At 44.9% G+C, this 16,917-nt stretch overlaps 1 protein-coding gene across 2 annotated transcripts in view; it reads left to right on the top strand.

Annotated features, from left to right (window-relative positions):
- CCDC180 (coiled-coil domain containing 180) overlaps nucleotides 1-16,658 on the top strand; it is a 161,483-nt gene extending 144,825 nt beyond the window's left edge. For both annotated transcript variants that reach the window (XM_033961663.1, XM_033961664.1), the window contains exons 34-35: nucleotides 7,501-7,645; nucleotides 16,338-16,658. In XM_033961663.1, coding sequence (XP_033817554.1) covers nucleotides 7,501-7,645; nucleotides 16,338-16,469 — 277 coding nt within the window. In that variant the 3' untranslated portion in view covers nucleotides 16,470-16,658. The remainder of the gene's footprint in view (nucleotides 1-7,500; nucleotides 7,646-16,337) is intronic.
- Nucleotides 16,659-16,917: the final 259 nt, after the last annotated feature.

Below are 16,917 nucleotides of genomic sequence, written 5' to 3'. Positions count from 1 at the left end.
CCTCCGCCCCACCCCACAAACCAGCACAAAAGTATAAACTGATGGGTTATAACTCACCTCAACCAGCAGGTGGAGATTGAGACACAAACCTTTGGCTGTAGTACAAGTGGGCTGTGCAGTCCCAAGTTCAATCAGTCTGCTCTCAGTCTCCAACAGGTGGAGGTGGTAAGCCTTTGCAGTCTTTCCCTGGTTTAGTCTAGGGCTGTTGGATTTTGGTTAGTTGCCTTCTGGTTCCTGGTTGTGGTGTCATATTGAGCTTGGGAGACCCTTTCAGGGGTCTGTCGACCTTGGAGATGCCACACTCGACTGGTCCCTCCCCGCATTTCCCCCACCTCCCCAAATTTTTTTCTTAAGAGGTACCTCAGTTGTAAGCCTTGCCACCAACTACCGGCAAGGAATTATAGCTTAGAGAGCCAGGTTTCTGCTGGGTCTCCTGCCTTGGCAGTGAGTCCTGTTTTGCCGCCAGGGGGGTTTGCCACAGATTTTATTTTGACCATGTACAGGGCATACTTGCAGGCAGCTGGGGGGTCCTGTTTCTTCCCTGGGGGCTTTGGCCTTCCGCATCTACCCCCCGTTCAGCCCTCCTTAGCATTGGCTTGAGCCCAGTCCCCCCCATCTTTGTCCAAGTGGGCACAGATTTTGTTGGATGAGAATTTTTTGTTTGGAGGTGTGTTTCCTCCTGATGAGGACTTGGAACACTTGTTAGACCTGCAAGATCCTCTTGGAGGGGATGGATGACGCTGACTTGTGTTTGTCGGAGACACCGGCTGGTGAGGATGTATCAGTGGTGCACATTTTTCACTGGGAAGAGCTTCAGGAGCTTATTCTTCAGGTTTTGATGTTTTGTGCTTTGAGGAGTTGAGGAGAATGCAAGAGAGCCCCCCCCCCCCACGTATGGTGGACTCTCGGCTTCGGGGGATCCAGGCAGACTCCTTTTCTTTTCCTATGTATCAAGATATTCGGGATGTGGTGCACGCACAGTGGGAGTCGCCGGACGCGCTCTTTCTTTTGGCACGGTCCATGACTTGGCTTTATCCCATTCATGATGGGGATAGGGATACCTTTAAGTCTGTTGTGGATGAGGTGGTTTTGGCTATTGTATGTAGGTATATGGTGCCGGTTGAAGGCGGTTCGGCCTTGCGGGACTTTCAGGATCATAAGTTGGAGTCTCTTCTTAAGCAAAGTTTTGGCAGTCTGGTAGCACGGGCTTGTTTCCGGTGGTCTGAGCGAGTTCTTGACCGTGAGTCTGATGACTGGTGGATCAGGAGGTGGCTAAGATTGAGCTTGGCGCTTCATATCTTTCGGATGCCATATATGATCTGTTATGAGTTTCAGCCAAGTCTATGGCAGAGTGGATTCTTGCCGTACCCTGTAGCTCCTGTGTTGGTCGGCGGATGCAATGTCTAAAGCCAAGCTAAATTTCCTTTTCGAGGCTCTTTCCTGTTTGGTGAGGAGTTGGACAAGCCGGTTGAGGCCTTGACTGACTCTAGGTTGCCCTGTCTTCCTGAGGACTGTCCTTGCTCACCTTTGCGGAGTGGCGTCATCTGGGGCATTTGCGTGATTTTTATCGATACCACCAGTGTTCCCGCTAAGCTGCGTTGACGTGCGCACGCGCACAAAATATTACCTCGCAGCGCACATGTTTCTCGTCACAGCGCACACAGTGTAGAGCACAGTTCTTCAACCGCCGGTCCGCAAACAAAATCTTGCCGGTCCGCGAAGGATTAGGTCCCGCCGCAACGAAAGGCCGGCGTCAGCTGACTTGCAACTTCCTGTTGCAGTCGCTGTGCCGGGACTCCTGCCTTCGCCGGGACTCCTGCCTTCCACCGCGTTTGCCTCCTGCCTTGTCTCCGCACCTCCAGACCAGCAGCGGCAGCTGTGTATGCTTTTAACTTCGGCACAGAGCTGCCCCTAATCAATAGTTTAGCGCGGTTTCATAAGGCAGCCTCGGGGCCTTTGCTAGGCCGGCCCACATCGCATCATCGAAGCGGGCCGGCTATCAAAGGCCCCGAGGCTGCCTCATGAAACCGCGCTAAACTATTGATTAGGGGCAGCTCTGTGCCGAAGTTAAAAGCATACACAGCTGCCGCTGCTGGTCTGGAGGTGCGGAGACAAGGCAGGAGGCAAACGCGGTGGAAGGCAGGAGTCCCGGCAGTTAAAAGCATACAGAGCTGCCGCTGCTGGTCTGAACTCTTGGGCCGCTGAAGGAGGGCAAAAAGCAGCTGTCCTGGAGGTTTCCCTTCCTCTCGCCTTTACAGGTTCCTTTTTTCCACCTTTTTTTTTTTCCTTCAAACGGCAACGGGCCCCAGCATCGACATCAATCAAGTAAGTTCCACTGTCAATCAAGCGGTTCTGCTCGGCCAAAGCTTCCCCTGTGACATGAGCCACCCTCAGGGGAAAGAAAGTGACCCACAAAGGTGAGGGGAAGGGGGGCAGATGATGGAAGTTGGGGGGGGGGGGGGAGAGAGAGAGAGAGAAGGGGCAGATGATGGAATGGAGGAGATGAGAGAGAGAGAGAAGGGGACAGATGATGGAAGTGAGAAGAAGGGAGAGAGAGCAGAAGGCAGATGGATGTCAGTTGAGAAGGGAGAGCAGATGCTGAATGGAAGTGGGGAAAGAACACATACTGGATGGAAGGAGGAGATAAATAAAGGGGGAAGAAAATAGTAAGATAATGGAGGGGTGAGGGAAAGGGGTGACAAGCTGTGTGTAGACACAGTGAAAAGAGGGAAACGGGACTAAATAGTAAGAAAGAATTTAATTTAGATGGAGGCAGAAAATAGAGAAGGAAGACCAGAGAAGAAAAGGGAAGAGAGAGCAGAGAATGATCAGATCTGAGTGGAGGAAATGAGAAGAGAGATATGCTAAAAACCACAGGGGGGAGGGAAGGATAGAGATGCCAGACCATGAGGGGAACAGAAGGAAGATGATGGATGCTAGACCAAATTGGGGGGTGGGGGGGGGCAGGAGGAGAGATGGCAGGGAAAGACAGACAGTGAATGGAAGGGGCAGATGCTGGACTGAAGAGACAGAGAAGGTTATCATGCTGCTGTACCGGGCCATGGTACGCCCTCACCTGGAGTACTGCGTCCAGCACTGGTACTTTAAGAAGGACACGGTACTACTCGAAAGGATCCAGAGAAGAGCAACTAAAATGGTTAAGGGGCTGGAGGAGTTGCCGTACAGCGAAAGATTAGAGAAACTGGGCCTCTTCTCCCTTGAGCAGAGGAGATTGAGAGGGGACATGATAGAAACATTCAAGGTACTGAAGGGAATAGACTTAGTAGCTAAGGCAGGGAGAACGAGAGGGCACTCTCTAAAGTTGAAAGGGGATAGATTCCATACAAACGTAAGGAAGTTCTGTGGTAGAAAGCAACATATTTATTTGGCTCATAACTTGCTGGCGCCCGATATTTTTAGCTCACAGTGAAAAAAGTTTGCTCACAACACCCGCCCGCTTAGAGGGAACACTGGATACCACCCTGGTCGGGGCGGCGGCTTCTTTTCATTCTAGAGGCTGTTTCTTTCAGCACATGCAGTCCTTTCGGGGTGCCTGCTGGGGGGGTCATACCTCCTCCAGAGGCCCCTCTGCTGCCTGCCCAACCCAATTACTCCTTGCGGGCCCTTCCCTTGATGCCGGTGGGAGCCCATTTGCGGGAGTTTTACCAGGGGTGGGCTGAGATCACAACGGATTAGTGGGTCCTGGAAATGATTTGGGCAGTTATGATCTGGAGTTTTCCACGCCCTTGCCAGATCATTTCCTCACTTCTCCTTGTCAGGCTGCTTGGAAGAAGAGGGCTTTTCATCAAACGCTGCAAAGGTTGCTCAACCTGAAAGCAGTGGTCCCAATGCCCCCTCGGAAGGTTCGCACCAGCAGGTACTCCATTTACTTCATGGTGCCCAAGAAAGAGGGGTCTTTTCAGCCCATTTTGGATCTTAAAGGTGTCAACAGGACATTCCAGGTTCTGTCTTTTCGCATGGAGACCCTGAGATCTGTCATTCTGGCAGTCCAGCCTAGGGAGTTTATGACTTCTCTCAATGTGATGGAGACCTACCTGCATGTTCTGATTCGGGCCTCCCACCAGTGTTTCCTTTGATTTGCAATTTTGGGAAAGCATAATTAGTTTTGTGCGCTTCCTTTTGGTCTGGCCACGGTTCCAAGGACTTTCACCAAGATTAGGTGGTGGTGGTGGTGGCGGCCTTATGCAAGGAGGGCATTCTAGTTCATCCCTATCTGGACAACTGGTTGATTTGAACAAAGTGCTTTCAGGAGAGCTCCCGGATTACAACATGGGTTATAGAGTTCCTGCAGTCGCTGAGATGGGTGGTCAACTTGTCCAAAAGCTGGTGGCTCTGTCTCAGTGCCTAGAATATCTTGGAGTTCTCTTCGACATCTACCTGGGAGAGTCTTCCTTCCAGAACCCTGAGTGTGCAAGTTGCAGTTGCAGATTTGCTTCTTGATGGATTGTCGCAGGATTTCTACAGGTCTTGGGGTCGATGGCAGCTTCCCTGGATGTGATCAGGTGAGCTCGGGCTCTCATGCATATTCATTAGGGATATCTGGAAAACCTGACTGGCTGGGGGTCCCCCAGGACAGGTTTGGGAACCACTGCTCTAGACAGACGTGGACAAGATTGCTCTAGAATTTTCAGAATCTCAAAAAAAATGTATTTTTAAAGTAAATGAAGCAGCTACTGATGGAATTTTTGGAAAATTAATAAAGCATACAGTTTTCATTTGTTTGGTTATAATATATTTTTCACTTTTGTTATTATTGCTATGTCATTGACCGCATATATTTACAATATGTTGTGTAATAATATTAGTAATAGGTCACTCACTGTTTTATTTTCAAAATGCTAATAAAAATGATTGAACTAAAAAAAAGAAAAAGCATAGTTTTCTTACATATTAAAAAAAATGATAAAAATAAATGCTGAAAATCTTTATCATGATGTGCTGCTTGATATGCCAAAGTATGGTCAAGATATTTCTTACTTTTGCATCCTTTAACTGAAGGAAAAATGAACAGAGCGTGTGACTTTCTGCTATTCTTATAAGATGTTATAAGAAATCTATCAACTACATATGATGGAGCTAATCCAAAAGCAACTTTATAACACAGACATCCCAACTTGAAAACAACTCGTGCCTCCACTGGGAGCCAATTCAGCTCACGATAAAGTGGAGTCACGTGGGCGTATTTCTTCAGATCATAAATTAGTCTGACCACGGTATTCTGTATCAGTTTGAGTCTGGCCATATTTTTCTTTCTTCTTTTTTTTAAATTTATATTCTTTTACAAGTTGAATAAACAATACTTGAAAGGAAATACATCAATTTAAGAAGAAAACCAAAAATAAAATTATAAAATAATTCCACACTAGTAACCATAATTAAAGTCCACATTAAGGAGAGAGAAAATCAAGCAAATTCCAAGGGAAGTTGGACTTCAAAAAATAACTGAATTAATCAAATTACAGAGTACAACTGGAGTCAATTATTAGCCTGGTTAGGAGATTCCATGGAAGTCTCTGGGCCTCTTGTAGTTGCTTTACCCTCAAGAAAGAATTGTAACTGATCAGGTTCATAAAAGATATATATATTATTCTGATATGTAATGCAACATTTGCATGGGAAATGTAACTGAAAGGTTGCTCCCAAATTCAAAATTAACTGACGATAAGCCAGAAATTTCTTATGTCTGGCTTGTGTCCATTTCGATACATCAGGAAATATTGAAATCTTGAATCCATGAAATTCCACATTATCAGTCCTATAAAATAGACGAAGAATTTTTCTTATCTTGAAGAAAAACAAAAGTTACCAGCAAAATGGCTGTAACTGAAATTTCCTCTTGGGATGTCTCTAACATACCAGTGATATCTAATTCTCCTGGTGATGTTCCTCCTTTTTTTTTCATGCACTTTTGGAAGATTAAGGTACTATAACCTTTGTAACGGTGGCATGTTATTTTCTGGAAATTTCAACTGACTTCAAAAAGGAATAAAATAAATCTCTAGGTGATTGAAACTTGGAGACAGGAAAATTTAAGAGTCTCAAATTCAGATTCCTATTTGCATTCTCCAAATTTTCTATTTTCCTAGTAAGCAAAACTTTTTCCTTCAAATGTAAATTAGTAGATACTTTAACTTCTGCCACAGTTTTTTCTAATTTGTCCATTCTAATAAACTGGCGTTGGAATTTCTCATCAAGGGTTTTAATTTGAGTATTAGAATTTTGAACTGAGGAAACAAACTGGGAACATACCTTATGCAAAGATTCCAAGGCACTCCAGATTGCTTCCATGTCAATCACCGATGGTCTGATCAGAGGAGATGGGAGAGATATTCCTGGAAACTCCACAAAAGAATCTGCCTCTCCAGTCCCTGCTTTACTCTGAATTTCACGTCCTCCGGGTTCAAATGCTGGCGGTAGGGAAGTCAGCAAGCTATGATCCTCCTCCGGGGTCAAAGGCGAAACCTGACATCAACAGAGACATCAACTCCGGCGCTTCCTGGGCTGCTGTAGGCGTCCCCGACATCGTCCCGGGGCACGGAGGAACTCCAGGTCCCAGCGGGCTGAGCGAGACTTCGCCCTCCAAGACCGAGGTCTGCCCACCTCGGTCAGCGGAAACACCCTGTCCGGCTGAAACAGCAAAAGCTGTTATTGCTGTTTGCCGCATCAAAAAGGTGGAAGAGGAGGCAGGAAGAACACTCCTCTGCTTACCTCTGCGTTTGGGCATGTTACAGAGGGAAAAAAAGGTAAGTTCCCAATAGAAATTGAAGAAGTTGCCAACAAAGTGCAGGAGCCACCCGACAGCGTGACTCACTCCGTCGCCATCTTGATTCCCTCTCGGCCATATTTTTCTTGGTGCTTGACAAGTAGATGATATTGTGATAGTCGAGAAGGCTTAACAGTAAGGACTGAACAAGAATTTTAAAGACAGACATTTTAAAGTATGGTCTGATAACACGTAATTTCCACAGAGCGTAATATCCCTTACGAATCACAGCATCAGTCTGATTCTTCATGGCCAGATGTCAATCAAAAACTACGCCTAATATTTTAATTGTTGAATATATGGTATAAGATGATGCATTTATCTTAATTGGTTTTAAATGACATGATAAATTACTGCTCTGTTTATCACCAATTAAAACAATTGTTAGGTGGCGGTAGGGCCTTACTGACCCACGTTACTATTTTCTCAGTAGCTACTTTCATGATTATTATAGAACATCCTAAACCGGGCACTTTGCAGCAAATCTTATAGAGATCCTGAGTCCCTGCCCCAGAGAATTTCCAATCTCAATGGCTACTAGAGGTATTGGAAATAAAATGGCTCATTTAAGGCCATAGCAAATGGCAGAGACAGGATTTGATCCCGGGGTTACTGGCTCTAGCCTTTTATTGTAAGCATGAAGCCATTCACTATTCTGACAGTCAAATGTCACTTAACAGATAAGAAAAAAATTGCTTTGCCTTTTTGTTCCTAAGGAATTGGCCAGGACTTCCTAGGACTGGACTTATTGAAGCAGCTTATGAGGAGGATGACATCCCGGAAGAAACTGCTACAGTGACCACAGCAAAAAGCACCCTGGGCCATATAACTGCTGTGGAAGCCAGGGATGCTGCTTATACGGTGAGCTCTGGACTGTGAGGGGTAGGGAATTTTATTCTCCATCAGCCAGCTCTGCCCACAGAGATTCTGTGACTTGGCATCCTTTAGCCAGTGTTTGCCCAGTGTTCCAAAATTATTTTATGAGTAAGCAAGAGAAAAGCAAGCCCAATGAAAATTAAGTGTTCAAAACCAAGAAGGCGGGCAATTGAGATGTCAAGTCAAGCTTTTATTTTAAAAAGTATTTAAAAAAATGTTATTCTTAAGACATAAAAAGTCCCAACTGGGATCCGAGTTTTGGCAACAAAGGTTGCCTTCTTCAGGGGACAATTATTATAACATTTGTGACATAAAGAATCATACAGTTAAAGCACAAATATATCAGCCAAACAAAATATACAGCACATCGGAACATACATATAATAGAGAAACAAAAATGGTCTAATTCTATGGGCAGATTAAATTCAAATAAATATGTTCTAATATGCACAAGAAACCAAGATAAAACCAATACAAGCCAAGTTGATAACGTGAGCTATACTGTTAAAAAAAAATTCAAGTGATGTAAAAAATTCAAATGATGGTTTTATTATTTGTACACTTGTTGTAAGATTTAAAAATGAATAAAGAATTTAAAAAAAAACCCAAAACAAAGAAAATGTATCAAGACCAAGTAAAATATGGAACTGTAATTGAATCGAGATAAATCATATTTTTTCACTACTCGAAAGAACATCATATTCTGCAATTTGAGTTAGATTGTGTGATTTGAGTTAAAACCAATGTGCAATAGTAAAATGAATCAAGGTAAAGGATGACTCATGAAATGTAGTCGTGAAAAATAGTCTGCTAAATTTGGGTGAGGAATGAGTGAAAATGTGACTTAGTGAAAAAAAACATGCACCAACCAATTGATTGTAGAACACTTTGAATCTAAACAGACAATAGACACCACTGATGATACAGACATTTAAATACTTGAAAGGTATTAATATAGAACCAAATCTTTTCCAGAGAAGAGAAAATGGTAAAAGTAGAGGGCATAATTTGAGGTTTACAAAGCGGTGAGCCAACGAGGTAAATTCTCAGATGCTCATTGAATTCCTATCAACGTCGGAGCATCTACCTCACCAGCCTGATGTAAAATGCTCTAATGCTGCTTGGTAAAAGCCAGTGTATATTAATTTTCCCCTGAAAAAACTCAGATCTCAGTTGGGACTTTTTATGTCTTAAGAATAAATGTTTTAAATACTTTTTTTTAAATAAAAGCTTGACTTGCCATCTCTCTTGCCCTTTTTCCAAAATTATTTTAGAAATCTAGGGTGAAAATAAAAATGTGAGCAAAAATGGGTTAAAAATTATGATGGTAGGAAATGGTCAATAATAATAAGGAGTGATCAGACTTCTGAGAACATATTTTTCCTCCAGATTGATATTCAGGTCCTTTTAAGACTACAAATCCTAAAATGTCTTGCACAGTAAGAGTTGAATAGTTTGGAACGTGGTTAAGTAGAAAGGCAACTGGATGTTTTTACCATTAATGCACCACTCCTTACTGTGCATGTCAGACTAGTCCAAACCAGAAGAGTAGGTTATGCCTAATGTGACCATTTATTTTTTTTCCTCAAAATGGAACATCTACTAATTTTCAGGCCCACCCCCACCCCCAATCCTGCTCCAGCCCCACCCTCAATTTCTTCCATTCATTTTTCATGTGCACACAATATCTTATTAATTCATAATGATAACCATAAAATTAAAAAATACACAAAGCACACTGTATGCAGAGAAAATGTTAATTATCATTTATATTTCGGGGATTTTCAAATAGGTCAAGGCAGATTATTTTAAAATATGCAATGTAACCTCAGTAACAACTATAGAAAAATAGACAAATACAGTCAAACCTCGGTTTACGAGTGCACCGGTTTGGGAGTGTTTTGCAAGACGAGCAAAACATTCACAAAATTGGCGCCCCGGAAACCGAGTTTGACTCGATTTACGAGTGCCAGCCCCCGCGATCCGGCATCCCCCCCTAGCGATCCGGCATCTCCCCCCCACTCATGTCATTTCCCCCCTCCCCCCCGCGATCCTACATCCCCCCGAGCACCGAAATAACATCCCTTACCCCGATTTGGCACCAGCACCAACGCACAGGACATGCCGGTGCCGGTGCCCGAAGATCCTCCCTCTTGGATGTGCTGGGCTGGGCAGTGCATCGGAGATTCTCCCTCTTGCCTGTGCTGGGCTGGACTGGGCCTTGAGCATTTGCGCATGCTCAGGGCCTTCTGGTCTCGCTCTCTCCGAGATTCTCAGATTCTTAGAATCTTGGAAAGAGCGAGACCAGAAGGCCTTGAGCATGCGCAAATGCTCAAGGCCCAGTCCAGCCCAGCACAGGCAAGAGGGAGGATCTCCTATGCACCGCCCAGCCCAGCACAGCCAATAGGGAGGATCTTTGGGCATCGGCGTGTCCTGTGCGTTGGTGTTGATGCCGGTGCCAAATCAGGGTAAGGGATGTTATTTCAGTGCTATGGGGGGATGTAGGATCGCGGGGGGGGGGGGGGGCGACGTGAGCGGGGGGGGAGGATGCCGATTCGCAGGGGTGATGCCGGATTGCAGGGGGGGTATGGAGCAGCGCCAGTGGCCTCAAAGGGGAGGGGAATGAAGCAGCGCCGGTAGCCTCGGGGGGAGGGGGGAGGAGGAGGAGGTGGAACGAATCAAAGCGAGTTTCCCTTACTTTCTGAGAATTTACCTCATTGGCTCACAGTAAATGCTCTATCACCGCTTTGTAAACCTCAAATTATGCCCTCTACTTTTACCATTTTCTCTTCTCTGGAAAAGATCTGGTTCTATATTAATACCTTTCAAGTACTTTCTAGGGGGAAACTCGCTTTGATATACGAGCAATTTGGTTTGCGAGCATACTTCTGGAACGAATTATGCTTGTAAACCAAGGTTCCACTGTATAGTGCAAAATATAGACAGCAGATATAAATTTTCAAAACTGACACATATTGATCACTAAATTGAAAATCAAATCATTTTTCCTACCTTTGATGTCTGCTGAGTTTCTGATTGCACTTCCTTCTGATTTTGCATCCTTTCTTTCTTTCTTTCTCTCTGCCCCCCTTTTTCTCTCTCCCTGCCCCCTTCTTTCTCTCTCTCTCTGCCTCTCTTTCTTTCTTTCTCTCTCCCTCCCTGCCCCCCCAAGCCGCCGCCACAGATTTCTCCAAGCCACCGCCACAGCAATAGACCAGGTGCGTGCAACGACTGCAAAAGCCTTCTCTTCCCCCTCCTTCCTTCCCCTGATGTCAATTCTGACGTCAGAGAGGAAGTTCTGGGCCCAGGACTTTCTCTCCAATGTCAGAATTTATGTTGGGGGGAAGGCTTGTGCAGTTGCTGCATGCACCTGATCTGTTCCTGCGTTGGTGTTGTTCCCGAGTGATCAACTCGCATTGTCTTAGTTTTGGGCACCCCTACACTAGGGAGAACACTGCAGTGGGTTGCTCAAAAATGGGACATTTCGACATCCAACAACGGAACAAGCTAATTAAAAATGAGATGGTTCTGTTCAAAATTGGATGTATGGTCACTTAAGTTATGTCCCTTTCTCTCCTGCCTCTCTCACTCTTCCCTCCCCCCTCCCCCCCCCTGCACATGAACACACCATACAGCAGATGGAGACAGAGGACAAAAGCTCAAAGGTGACTTCATTCCCTTTATAGAGGTCTGGTACTGCCTTTAGCTCCCAGATAATGCAGACCTTTGGCCTGGTTGCAGCAGCTAGGAGTTGGCTGCTTCCAGGAAGACTAAAGGCCCAAGTTCCTGATGGAGCATAGCTCAAGTCCAGGGGATGTTTCAGGGATCATATCCTTTCTCCTTTGGGATCTGATGGGTCAGCATGATTCCGGGTGACTCTATTGTTGGTGTGTTTGACATCAGGAGCTACTGAGAGCACACCTTTCCTCTGTTCTTGGAGAGGGATGGGGAAGCAGTAAAAACCTTGTTCCCCTGACTGCTTTGTGTGTCAGATGGGGGAGGGGGTCTGAAGTGATCACATGGCCCCTCTACTTGCTTTTGGTATGTACGTGGAAAAAGGAGAGACTGTGCCACAGGTAAGTTTCTGTGCATTTAGCTTGACTTAAACGGTACCTTCAGGCTCCTGCTGGAGCCGTCATCTGTGTTTCTGCAAAGAATAAACCCCAGGCTAGCCAGGTCATTAGGGAGTTAGTTAAGTAGGAGAAGCCCGAGGTGCCTGACCTAATCAATGACTTCCTTAGGTAGGAGCCTAAGGAAGTCCCTGATTAGCTGTTGTTTGCATGTGCTCATCGCTGGTTATGCCCAATCTCTCCCGCTGCCAACAAACACCGTTCCCAACCCCTCCTCGGGGTTGCATGCTCTCCCGCTGCCATGCAACCACCCCACCCCCCCACCTCCAATACCTCTGATGACCCCTTCCTTCTCCCCTTATCTTATTTTCAGATGGCTGGCCAGAGGGAAGCTTACTCCCAGCAGGCTACCTGGGATGCACCGGGGAGGGGCCTTAGGCTCTGATTGGCCCAGGTTGTTTAAGATCCGTCCTATGGGTGGGCATCTCTCCCGCTGCCGGAGGCGTGTGTTAGTTGGGCAGGAGACATTGGGCATCTCTCCCGCTGCCAATGGGGGCTATAATACACGTGCTGAAGAAGTGTGCTTTTACTACTCCCACCAAAAATAAAATAGGCAACAATTTATGATTCGTCATGTAATTTTTTTTTCATTAGCCACAGTCAAAACACACACCACAAGATGCTCTTTTAACAGTGCTGTCACTGTACTGGCATCCCTGGACCAGTCGTTGATTTTTGTCGCCAAAAGCCGATGTCGCTCTTGGAGAATGGCTCAGTGATTTTTAAGAATCCACTGGAGTTCTCATTTCAGTATTGAAGAGCCCATTTGTATGGCAGTGTTGGAGACTGCTAGAAAGCTCACTAAAGACCAAGATAAGACGTTTTGATAATCTGCCGCTAAAATGCATGCAGCCTAAACCGTCTGGAAACCAGTTTAGCAACCGCGTTAAAGTTTTGAAAATCTGAGCCTCAGTCTTTCATTTTTTCTTGACTCTTTATAAATTTTAAAGATATTTATTGCTAAATTAAGTCTACTTTCGATGAGAAACATAACCATAGAGGAGCTTACCGGTGCTTGTGTCCAATTTCGGCATAAACCACACCCACTTTAGACATAGAAATCTGGGAACAAGAATGTAATTGCATTAAGAGGGGGGGGAAAAACCCAAAAAGCAAATAAAATGTCTTTCTCAAAAACTAAGCCAACCAAAAGGAAAATAATAATTGTAAGGTAATTAAAGCAACATGCAATAGAGCCAAGGGGACATCACTGTTTGCACTCAAGGCAAACAAATTGCACAGATCGTCATTATGTTTCCTGCCAGAAACAGAGTTTTATGCTCTGATACACTAAGTTTGTAAAATTGTATCAACTTTTCCTTTTAACTGTAACAATCCCTCCCTCTATTGGTCAGCTACAAATAAGGCAACTTTTTCTAGCAAGAAGTTGCGACAAAAAAAAGGGCACCGTTATGACGCCACCTACTGGTATAAAAGGAAAAGGGAAATCACAGCTCAGATCAAAGAATGCGGGAGCTTGTTCCATGCCTCAGGACCAGCAAAGAATATACTCATGCCCTCATCGTCACAAATCTCCTTCCTAGGTGGGACAGATAAGTCCTTATGACCCGAGGAATGCAACTGAGGAAACACAGTATAATGCGAAATACACTCAATGCCGATCTCCGGGGGGGGGGGGGGAAGGGGTGAGTCAGGGGTGTGGTCTGGATTCGGATGGCTGCTGAGATAGGAGGGAATTGGCATCCCGCCTGCCGATCTTCACAGAGGGGAGAGAATGTTGGGGGTATGGGGAAGTCCAGGTGGCCAAGGCAGGAGGGAGTGGGCATGGCTGGATTAATGGGTAGGCCCAGTAGACACCTGCCTAGGGCCCGAAATAGTCAGGGGGGGTCCGATAAAGGGCGACTTACATGCCAATTTTTTTTTTCAGACTGCGACGCCCCCCCTCCCCCATGGCATCGACTACAACAACAACAACACCAGCTGCCCCCCTCCCCCCCGGGCTCGGCATCAATGGACGGCAACGCAGCCGGCTCTGCTCCAAGAAGGTCCTGTGATGAATGCATCTTCTGGTCCATCCCCCTCCGACATCACTTCTTCCGGCAGACACAGTCATCACGGGATCTTACTGGAGCAGAGCCGGCTTTGTTACCATTGATGCCAGGGGGAGGCCGCATTGCTGTCCATCGATGCCAGGGGGGAGGGCCTGTGTTGTTGTTGTTATTGTCATTGCCGGGGAGACCCATTGCCATTGCCGGGGGGGGGGGGGGGCGTTTCTGTTGCCATGTGGGAACAATGGTGGAGGGAGAGAAAGGTGGCAGATGCTGATGGAATTGGTGTGCAGGGAAGGAGGAGAGAGACATAAGGGGAAAGGATACTGGATAGAATTGGGTTGGAGGGAAAGAAAGGGGGCTGATGCTGATGGAAGTGGGGGAAGGGAGAGGAGAGAGTGAAATACCAGGCCATGGGGGTATAGGAGAAGGAAGGGTAGAAGAGGAGAGAGATGCCAGACCATTGGAGGAGGGAATGGAAGAAGATGGATGCCAGACCAATAGGGGTGAAGGGAAAGATGGAAGGGGGAGGCATACAGTTTCTGGAAGTGGCACAAAGAAAGGGCAGACAGTGGATGAAAGGAAGAGAGTGACAAGAAGATGAGGAGAGCAGAAACCAGAGAAGACAAAAGATAGAAAAAATGTATTTATTTATTTTGCTTTAGGGGACATGCATTGCTGTTTCTGTGGTGTTGTATTGTATGCAAAGTCCAGCTTCTTGGTGGTTCAATTTAACATTTGTCTACGTATTTCTATTTTATTCCCCCCCCCTTTTACAAAATTGTAGAGCATTTTTTATCGCCGGCCGTGGTGGTATCAGCTCTAATGCTCTGAATTCTATGAACATCTGAGCTGTTACCACAGTGGCTAAAAACCATACCACAGTTTTGTAAAAGGGGGAGAGATTAGTTTGTGATTATATATTCCATACTAGGCGAAGGTGTTTTCTGTGTTCTGTTTGTATGAAAGACATGGATTTTTGATAGCATTGACTAGCCTTGTTTGATGAAATGCACCGGGCATGGTTCTTAGGAGCACTTTGAATAAACCTGATTTGAATCTCCTTATTTTCTGCCAATCTTCTTTTGTTTCATGTTGGATTCTTCGTTGGACTGCTTGCCTTGTTGTTGCGTTGCAAATTAGCATACATGGAGTGGAATGTACTAGAGGAGTTACAGATTTGGTTGTTTATACATACATATGGGTTACAGTTGGTTGATGTAGAGTGAGGCAGTTGAGAGGTGAGGCAGTTGAGAGGTGTTGCAAACTCGGTTATTAATATAGACATATTTCAGATAGTATTACTGCTTTACAATATATTTGAACACTTTTATATATGCATGGAAAGAGTTCAGAGTTAAAGTTCTGGGTAAGTAGGTGGGAAGGGAAGAAAGGGGAATTTGTTCAGAGATGTTTGGGGGTTGCGTAGAAGAAAAACTGTGCATTGGTATGCTAATCTTTGTTTGTTTTGAATTAAAAAAAAGAAATACAAGTGGAAATAAAGAAGTAAAGAAGAAAACAGATAAATGGAGGCGGGGCATGGCCGGGACAAGGCTAGGGGGCGCAGTGAACTTGTGTGCCTAGAGGCCCTTGAAAAATTAATCCTGTCCTGGGAGTGGGCATCCCTCCTGCCAATATTCATAAGGGGGAGGGGGGCTCTAGGTTTCATACCAATTTTTTTGTTGTTGTTGTTCATGGGCCATCGTTAGGGGGGCAAGACTTTTGTTTTTTTAGTGAGGAAAGGTATTGTATGTGTGTAACACACACACAACTGTACCCATTTAAAAAGAAAAAAAAAGAGTCTTCCTGTCCCTAACAGCTGAGTGGTAGGAGGCTGCTTTAGGCTTCCCCTGCCACTCAGTTGTTCAGGCTTATCCCTGCCAGCTCTGCGAAGATGTCAGTCACTTTGCCAGTGACTGATCAAATGGGATTATGGCAGATCGCCATGAACTTCATTTGCATATGAAATTGTTTCAACATCAATCGATGTTCTGAAATTGGACAATTTGCCGGCATTACAGTGACCTGGCAGATTTTACTGGTGATAATAGAGAATCTGGCCCTGAGTGACCATTGTGACATGACCAGTTCACCTTAAAAACATCCAAAGTCAATCTTGCATGTCATGATTAGTTAGTGGTAGCAGATCAGCCTGAGGTCACTCCACTTCCAAGGGTGAGGTGGAATTTTAGAGGCTGCCATGGTTGTTAGGTTGATCTCACCATGTTTCCGGTCCTCTAGAGCCGGAGCCAGGTCAGGTTTTCAGGATCTCCACAATGAATATGTATGAGATGGATTTGCATGCACTGCCTCCTTGAGATGCAGATTTATCTCATGCATATTTATTGTGGATATCCTGAAAACCTGACCTGGCTCCGGCTCTCGAGGACTGGAATTGCCTATCCCTGCTCTAGTTGAATGGGTGGAGAAAGAAAGAAGAAAGGGATGTGGGAAACTAGTATTTTCTGCAGATTGTGAAGCATTTAGTAAATGAAAGTACGTATGTGTATTGCAATCAAGTCTTCCTTTTTTATGCAGACATATAAACAGCATCTTGCTATGGAGATAGAAAAGACCGAAGAAGAGGGAAAATCTCAGCTAATAGAGGTTAATCGCTGGAAAAATTGGTGGAGGAAGTCTGTGCTCCAGATAAAGAAGCTGTATGCCTGAACCCTACAGAGCATCTGGGGAAACTAGAAACTTATCCATTGGAAATGTGGAGCATGTAGGTGGGAAAAAAGACAGTTGAGAACCTTAACAACTCTAGCACACAAAAATAGCCCATTTGTAGATGTAAAGAATGTTCAGAAAAGCAGGTGGCATTTAATAAACAATATATTACGTATTTATTGAGATTTATTAACCATCTTTACAAAGAGATTCACCCAAAATGGTGTATTACAGCTTGACATAAAACTTACAATTTTGTTAATGGCATATCAGTAGTAAAATGGCCAAATATAAGCATAAATACAATCAATGGGGTAAACTTGGAAATGGTAAATGGAATCTTAGTGATAGGGCTAATATCAAATATAAACATTTAACAGCACTATAAAACAATCATACAACAGAAATATGATATACTATACATTAAATTGGTCTGGATATTTTCCTT

The sequence above is a fragment of the Geotrypetes seraphini genome, chromosome 10 (assembly GCF_902459505.1).
Source record: "Geotrypetes seraphini chromosome 10, aGeoSer1.1, whole genome shotgun sequence".
Lineage (NCBI taxonomy): Eukaryota > Metazoa > Chordata > Amphibia > Gymnophiona > Dermophiidae > Geotrypetes > Geotrypetes seraphini.
This window is presented reverse-complemented; position numbering and strand designations above follow the sequence as displayed.